The 8,869-nt window shown below is 41.0% G+C and overlaps 1 protein-coding gene across 1 annotated transcript; it reads right to left on the reverse strand.

Moving 5' to 3' along the window:
• Positions 1–140: 140 nt before the first annotated feature.
• prune (prune exopolyphosphatase) lies at positions 141–8,025 on the reverse strand. Its single transcript, XM_008298341.1, has 9 exons — positions 7,769–8,025; positions 4,445–4,552; positions 4,165–4,367; positions 3,896–4,080; positions 3,542–3,700; positions 3,067–3,158; positions 2,515–2,673; positions 2,290–2,380; positions 141–2,210 (listed from the first exon to the last, which is right to left on the reverse strand). The coding sequence occupies exons 1-9, from the start codon at positions 7,805–7,807 to the stop codon at positions 1,990–1,992; spliced, it is 1,257 nt and encodes a 418-aa protein (XP_008296563.1). The 5' UTR covers positions 7,808–8,025; the 3' UTR covers positions 141–1,989.
• Positions 8,026–8,869: the final 844 nt, after the last annotated feature.

Below are 8,869 nucleotides of genomic sequence, written 5' to 3' on the forward strand. Positions count from 1 at the left end.
GGGATAGACTCCAGCCTCCCACGACCCCAGTGCAGATTAAGCGGTGTATAGATAATGGATGGATGGATAATCAGAAATCAGTCGTCTCTTAGTTTTAGTCAAATGTTTTTTTAAGTGAGGCGAAATGATGCACGGATATCTGCAGTCAGTGTTTTTATTTGGAAGCTGTTGGTCAAATTTTTTGACAAAATAATAGATTTTTTAAATCTAAATGATGACACATTGAAGTCAAACACTTTACCTGTAGCTTTAAATTACAAAAGTAAAGCCTGTTTGTTATGATTTGGAACATGAAGCTTCAGTTAAAGCAAAGAAATCAAGAATGTGAGAAGCTATTCATGTTTCTGTGGTTTTAAAATGATCCTGATTCTGACATTTGACTTCAGTTTCAACACAAACACAAATACAGATTATATGAGAACCAGGTTTCAGGTCAAAAACTTAAACTGCAGAAGCTGGAATCAGAAAAGCTCAAACCAACCGTCACAAATGTTTCCACGTCTCTAACAGTTTGTTGTAACTTCCTATTTCTACAGATATCCTTTTCCTATTTCACAATTAAAGCCCTGCCCTTTTTGGAGCCCTTATTGTGAAAATCCTGCCATTGTGATCAGACTAAAGCTGCAGTTTGTGGTTTAGCTGAAACTTTATTTTAAACCTGAAGGTTTTCATTTGGAAACAGATGATTGTCTTTGGAATTGTCTCATTTTAAATTTCATCCTATAAAAACAAAACAACATCCACCTGCTGATTCTTATCAAGTAATATGTTTGTTGCTGATTGTAGAAGGTAAAACTGAACTCAGTGGGATGAAGTGCATTAAATTCTATTCACTAATATTTCCTCATAGGATCATTCTGGTGTATTCAGCCTGGTGTGCTTCCATTAGTGTATCTGTTGTGTATCTGTGGGTCACGCTGAGTTTATCTCTGATTTATAAGTAGAGGAGGAGGCTGGAAGAGACTCAGACTCATCTGGTGAGCAGAGAGCAGGCAAACTGACTAAACCAGTGAAGAAAAATAATACCACATTCAGTTACAAGTTACAAAACATTGTAATCAGGGTTTTAACTTCAAGCAATTCAATGAACACAATCAACTGTGATCATAAAAAGTTCAGCTCACAGAAAAAAGTCTGATGGATAAACTCACCTGGGTTAAGGTAAGTGTGACTTCAGAACTCCTTATTAACTCTGTTTAATCTAATGTTTGGTCTCAGCTGTCTGAGCTGCTGCAGTAACTGATGGAAACTAGAGGCTTCTCTGTCTGTGAGGCATTTAGGGAACATCTGGAAACTGCAGCATCTACTGATGACTGTGAGGCGTTTAGGGAACCGCGTCACAATTGAATAATGAAGATAAAGCATAACATCCCACAGCCAACATATTCATCCACTGCTTCAGGCAGAGTTAGTCAAACCCACAGGCACACAACAGACACACTAATGAGCAACAACCAGAATAAACCTTTAAATCTGTGAAGCTCCTCTGCGGTCTATTTTCTGTTTTTTCTTGGAGAACTGAGGTTCTGGTTCTGTTTCTGTGATCTGGTGCTGATTTCTTTGTGTGTAGACAGATTCAGGTTCTGTGATGTTCTGTTCTGTGAGCAGGTTCTGGCTCAGCTGTTTGAAATGAAGCTCAGTGTGTCTGTTCATGTTGTCTTTATTTGTGTCTCTGATGTTGGTTCTGTTAAAAAACAAACACTGACAGGTTCTCTGACTGCAGATCTGATGTGACCTGAACTCTCAGTTTGGCATCAACTGTTTTTGGCTGATAAACTCCTGAAGAACACTGATCCCACTGACAGCTGACTCTTATTCTGAAGGTTAGATCTGCTGCATCTGGAACTTTTGGATCTGAATCGGTAAGATCTTTTTGATCTGGATCAGAACCTGTTGGTTCTGTTGGACCTGGATCAGATAGATCAGAACCAGCTGGATCTTTTCACTTCGTGGTTCCTTCGCTGTCGGAGCGTCCTGGTGATTGACAGGTCAGTTGTTAGCCATCTTGCTGAACTTCTCCTCCAAGTCTTGGGCACTGATGCTGGGCAGCCCCCCATCCAGAGGACAGCCCTCCACCAGGCTGTTCATTGGGGTGGGAGGGACCCCAGACTCTTCCTCCTCACCGTCTCCAAGGCGACCGTCTCCGTCCCGCTCCCTCAGGAAGTCCTTCACGATGGGGAGGAGCTTCTTCCTGGATGCCAGAGTGTTTCCTGGGAGACAGAAACTGTGGTAAGAGAGGACCAATAAGGGCTGCTCACTGTGTTTACCTGCTGTTTTACAGGATGTTACCCTGCTGATAGGCTGACAGGAGACGATGGGGGCAGCTGATTGGACAGAGGTCGAGGGCGGGGCTACGGGCCTGCTCCAGGTACTGGCTCACCTGAGGAGAGAAGACACCTGGATCGTCATGACAACACTGACAAACACAACTCACAACTGTGTGTAGTATAGTGTGTATCAGTGTGTGGTACAGTATGTTGTACAGCATGTAGTAGTATGTAGTACAGTGTGTACCTGGTCCCTGCAAGTGGCGCTGTGGCTGAACACAGCAAGCTCTCTGATTGGCTCTTTGTTCTCAGTGAAAGAGATTGTCATCAGCAGCAGCAAATCAAATCCAAACTTCTGACAGAAACCTGAAAGCTCTGTCTCCAACTCCACCCTCTGCAGGAACTCCTGACACACACAAACACCCACAAACACATGTAAATACACACACACACACACACACACACACATAAATACACGCACACGTGTCCAAAGACAAACTACTGACTGTGAGAATAAATTCTGAGCATAAAGTCCTGCCGCTCTCTGACTCCACCTGCTGGCCGACTGACATCACTGCAGCTGATTGGTCAGCAGGGGCTGCAGGTACATGATGCTCAGCTGCAGTCACTGTACTTCTGTGTAGAATTGTGTGGTATAATGTCGTAATGTGTGCAGCAGTGTTAAAGCTTAGCACAGAAAACAGCACAGTTTGTAGTACATTGTGTAGAGCAATATGTTGTACATGGTGTAGCACAGTGTGTAGTACAATATATAGTACAGTGTGTACTGCTGACTGACCTCCAGAGTGACATAGAGAACGGAGATGGCAAGATTCAAACTTCCTGAAACAGCTTTCATGTCCTTCAACAACATCTGCTCAGTGTTCAGACCTAAGGACAAAACACTGCAATAAATACTACAAATACAGCAAAGAAATACTACAAACATTGCATTTGTTCAGTGTTTAGCCCTAAGGACAAAATACTGCTATAAATACTATTAATATTACAAGAAATACTACAAATATGGCAAGCTATACCACAAATACTGCAATAAATACTACAAATACCTCATTAATATTATGAATACCACAAGAAATACTGCTAATACTGCATTACTACTACAAACACTGCATCTCCACCGTGTTTATACCTGAAGAGAAAATCCTACAACAATACTTGAAATAAATACTATAAGTACCTCAGTGTACTACAGGTGAGTGTGGTCTAACTGTGCAGACCTGCAGTGGTCCTGAGGTTCAGGTGAGACTCACCTGAGACATCAAACTTGGCATTCTGCAGCGCCTGGAACAGAGCGCCTCTTGGTGGCAGAGAAGGGAAGCGTGTCTCCAGTGCAGCAGCAAACTGACTGTCTTTAGGAGTCACTTTACCTGCAGCAGGTGACATGTTGACGCAGTCCAGCACCACCGCAGCTGCGCACACACACACAAAAAAACATTTAGTAATCAATACTTTTTAGGGCAGAGCGAGCCTCATCAATAATCTGTAAATTCAAACAGGAGGTACAGAAATCTAATGTGTCTGACCAAGTGTGTGTGATCAGATATTGAATATCGGTGTGTCTGACCAGGTATTGATATATCAGGTGTGTCTGACTAGGTGAGTACCGTAGAGCAGCTGGGCGAGCTGCTGGTCCAGGATTTGTGGAGCTTTCTGGATGATGCGTTCAGTTACCAAGGTAGCGCAGGATCCCACTGTCTCCACGGTAACAGGACACGAGGGGGAGGGCTCTCTCTCCTGCAGGTGGTGGTCGATCACCTCCACCACCGCCGCCTCCAGGTCACTGTCTGAACTGCAGGTGAGAGGCGAATTGATGACACAGGTGTGCTCACACCCACCTACATTTCAAGGCTACCTGTCAGGTGTTTGTGCTTACCTGGGCAGCACGTTGTGGTCAACCAGTGTCAGCTGCAAGCGTCCGTCTCGCTGCAGTGATTGCAGGTCCAGGTGGTCCCTGAACAGCAGCAGGTCTGGAGACAAACCGGTCTGACGCAGCAGGAAAACATTATCTGATCGCAGCAGCAGCTCCGACTGACGGATGTTGAGCAGCGGCAAAGCGAGCATCTCACTGTGTAGAGTCTGACAGAGAGAGAGAGCGACAGAGAGACTTCAGACCCTGCTGATGAATCCTGGCAGCTGATTGGACGGTGACTCACCTTGGACAGGAAGTAGGCGTAGGCCAGAGCTGACACCATAGAGTCCAGGTCGCAGGCCTCATTCCCCAGAACAACGTGGAACCCTGGAGCCGCCGGACCCGTGTTTGCCTGGGGGATGAAGACCAGGACGGACCACACAGACAATTTTATAAACACCGCACAAAAAAACAGGATCGGAACCTCACAGGTTCTATATACGACACTCAGAACCACTTAGTGCCACCAGAACAGCAGAACCTGAGACCAAAACAAACTTCTCTGTCCCCTCACTTTATTAAGAACCAGAGAGGCTGTGAATACCAGAGTATCAACAAATAATCCAAACACTGTAAAATATACTGATACATTTATCGAACCTTTATCGACCCTTTAAATCACCTGAATAATACTTCTCAGATCTGGTTCCATGTCAGTGAAGAACTTGAATTTATGTGTCCAGTCACTGTGAATGAATGCGGTTTTAGATCTACTACAACTACCAGAATCGCACCAAAGTATCTCTGAAGAGTTAAAAAACACACATAAATGTTTAATTCAAGTTACATGTCATGGTTTTATCTGTGATTTCATGTGTATTTTTTTACAAGGTTGTACAAATTGCTTTCATTACTTGCTATTTGTTTTGTTTAAACTGTTCTGAAAAAAAAAATGTATCTTGTATTGTGTTACTTAATTTTTGTTATAATCATTTAGATTATAAAGGTCAGTAAGTTCTATACAGTTGTGTAAGTTTTGGTATTTTTATTTTTTATTTTTTTAATTAATTTTTATTTAACCAGGAAAAGGTTCATTGAGATTAAAAATCTCTTTTTCAAGAATGTCCTGGCCAAGATCAGCAGCAGTACAATTGACAGACACACAAGGTCACAACAGCAGCCACACAGACATCATACTCATAATACATGGTGAAATTACATTTTGAACATAAGAAACGAACATATCAGCAGAGATCAGAAACATAACTAGCAAAATAATCATCTGTCAAAACATCTACGGACTGATTTTCCCTCTAAGTCATTTAGAAAGACTTTCAAAGTATTTCAAGAAACCAGCTCTTGAAATTTCAGGTCTTTTTGCAAAGTGTTCCAGGTAGAGGGAGCAGCGAATTTAAAAGCTTTCTTTCCCCGTTCAGGTCTAGCCTTGGGAACAGACAGTAACAGTAGATCCTGGGACTGCAGACTGTAACCACTTGCAGCTTTTACACAAATAAAAACCTGTAAATAACAAGGAAGCAAGCCTAAAATACATTTATAAATTAAAATATGCCAGTGTTTTTTCCTTCGTGTGGTCAAATCTGATCATCCAACACCAGAGTACAACAAACAATGACGTGTAATAGACTTAAAATTGCTGAGAAACCTTAAAGCGCCGTGATGACCTGAATCTAAAACACTCAGGCTTTGAGCGGAAGCATTCATATATACTGTATCGCCATAATCCAACACAGTGATAAAAGTGGCGGCAAAAAGTCTCTTTTTGGCCTCAAAGGACAGACAAGACTTGATTCTAATGTTAAAAACCCAGTTTCAATTTTAGCCTCGTTGCCGGCTGCTGGATGTTTGGTGTGAAAGAGAGACAGTGATCGATTACAATTCCAATATATTCATACTGAGACACCATTTTAATCTGTACACCCTGAGAAGAGGTGATGGTAGGCAGATTCTGTGGTTTTGACTTGGAATTTGAGAACAACATGGATTTGGTTTTGCTTGAATTTAAAACAAGTTTTAAGTCATAGACATTTGACTGGACAATATTAAAAGCAGTTTGCAGCTGAGATAGAGCCAGTTCTGGTGTGGATGCTGAGGTGTATATCACACTATCATCTGCATAAAAATGAAAATTGGCATAGGAAACATTATCTGTAATGTTACTTATGTATATGATAAAGAAGAGTGGTCCTAGAACCGGCCCCTGTGGAACACCCTTGGTAATTTCAAAACAACTGGAAGTGAGGCCGTTTGCTTGAAAATGCTGAGTTCTATGTGAGAGATAGTTGTCAAACCAGCTGACAGAATGCGGAGAAAGTCGGAATCTGAGAAGTCTTTGTTTTAGAAGTGTGTGATCAACTGTATCAAAGGCTTTGGAGAGGTCAATGAAAAGAGCTGCACAATGATGCTTACTGTTAAGAGAGTCAATGAAGTCAATTATTACTTTTAAAGCTGCAGTAGTTGTATTATGTGATTTCCTAAAACCAGATTGATAAACAGATAAAATATTGTTGTTGTTAGGAAATTCCTTGAGTTTATTACTGATTAGTTGTTTCTGAACTTTAGCCAAGACAGACAGTTTGGAAATGGGATGGTAATTATTCAATCCTGAGGGATCACACTCTTCAAACAGGGGGAGAACATATGCAGATTTCCACATGCTGGAGATTTCATTGGTTATAAGAGACAGCTTAAAATTATATGTTAAAGGTGAAGCAATAAAATCAGCTGCTAAGTGTAAAAAATTAGGCTCTAATAAAATAGCAAGACCAGCTGATTTAGAGGTGTTCAAGAGTCTCAGGGCTTTATGCACCGTAAAGCTGGTAAAAACACAGATGTATTGTTTATAAACTTTAATCAGATCTTATTTGGACCTGAAGCAATAAGTTGATTAATCACTGAATTGCCAGCTTTTATTCTAATCATCAAAAACTGTAATAATCAATTGATTACTTGGAGTAAACTTTTAATGAAAACGCTTGAAATTCTCTAATAAACATAAATGTTGAGGTTAAAACTGTACAACTTTATAACATGTCATATTTACCTGACTGATTTAAATACTAAACCCTTACGATATTAACAATTATGCAAACTTACCTGACTGACTCAGTATTAGAACTTTAGAAAATAAAGATTTTATTTATTTATTTTTACTGTTTTTTCTTTCTCTTTCTTTCTAGCTGCACAGAAATCATTACTGAGTTCAGACAGTTATATATTAAGACACTAATATATTAATATCCATTTAATTTATCTGAATAGCTTACTGCATGAATCAGGTTTAATTAAAAGTTTAATTGATTCACTTCTGACTACATTATTGAAATGTGTTGTGTTCTAACCTGAAGGTGTGGCTGATGCTAACCTGACCGCGCCCATGTTAAATAAATCAAAGCAGAACAATAAACAACTGTACACCGCTGCTGTGACACTGTGTGGGCTATCAGGCTAACGTTACACTGACGGCTTGCTGTGCTAACGGCTAACACTGTGTGAGCTAACAGGCTAACGTTAGACTGACGACTAGCTGTGCTAATGGCTAACACTGTGTGAGCTAACAGGCTAACGTTACATTGACGACCAGCTGTGCTCAAAGCTAACAGAATGTTACCTTCACGGCCCGCTGGCAGCTCGTCAGGAACTCCTCCATCACTGTTAGCTGTTAGCCGCTAGCCGTCCCGCTCTGACCGCCTCTGACCCGCCAACTGCTCTCTCTCTGACCGGGTAACTGCTCCGGTAAACGGCGAGAGCCGGTTCACCGGGCGACGGGCTGTCAGTCACACACGGTCCCGTTAACGTAACGGTCAGCAGGCTGCAGGTAACCATAGACTGTCTGTAACGGACCAGGTAAAAGGTCAGGGTGCGTTCAGGGACACAGCTAAAGCTCGGAAATGTTCCGGCTGCTGACAGAATAAACCACCACGTGAGTATGAACCAAAACCAACGAAGAACAACATTAGGGAACATGTACAGCACCAGAGTCAAACTATACAGTAAAAATCATTCACAAAGTGCATTTGTGCATCACAAGAAGGTCATATTTCTGAAACAGAGATGTACATTTTTATTTTATGTGAATATATCAGTTTTATGAGAAACAATGTTTTGAAAGTAAAGTTTATCTTTCCTCAAAATACATTACTTATTCATTTCATTTCTGTTGTAACATTGCATTTTAAAAATTTAATTTTGGGATATAATAATAAATTACAAAGGAACACTTTGGGATTAAAGTCAAACCTACAAGAGTTACATTACTAATTAGTTGTAAAGCGGGTAAAAAACAAACTGTCAGAATACACATACATAAACATGCAACTGAAATATGACATGTTTTACCTATTGTATTTTTGGGGTCATTATATGACATTGCAATATTTTTCAAAAAATATTCAAACATTATTCTCTTTTTTTTTCTTCTTGGCAGCAGCTATGAAAGTGAAAAATGTCAGATCAATTATAGTCCATACCAATTAAACTAAAAGCTTGGTGGTTAGCTCTGTTGCCTCGCAGCGAGAAGATCCCTGGTTCACGTCCCAACTAGGACGCCCAGGATCGTTCTGCATGGAGTTTGCATGTTCTCCCCGTGCAGCATAGGTTCTCTCCAGGCTCTCTGGATTCCTTTTATTGCCACAGTCCAAAAACATGTTGAGGTCAATTGGTGATTCTAAATTGTATATAAATGTGAGTGTGCTTGGTTATCTGTCTCTAA

The sequence above is a fragment of the Stegastes partitus genome, unplaced genomic scaffold (assembly GCF_000690725.1).
Source record: "Stegastes partitus isolate 25-593 unplaced genomic scaffold, Stegastes_partitus-1.0.2 Scaffold1307, whole genome shotgun sequence".
NCBI lineage: Eukaryota > Metazoa > Chordata > Actinopteri > Pomacentridae > Stegastes > Stegastes partitus.

Coding starts and splice junctions, on each gene's coding strand:
- prune (XM_008298341.1), bottom strand. CDS start 7,807: ATGGAGGAGTTCCTGACGAGCTGCCAGCGGGCCGTGAAG. Junction 2,674..3,066: donor TTCTCTATGTCACTCTGGAG/GTCAGTCAGCAG, acceptor TGTGTGTGTCAG/GAGTTCCTGCAGAGGGTGGA. Junction 2,211..2,289: donor CCTGTCAGCCTATCAGCAGG/GTAACATCCTGT, acceptor TCTGTCTCCCAG/GAAACACTCTGGCATCCAGG.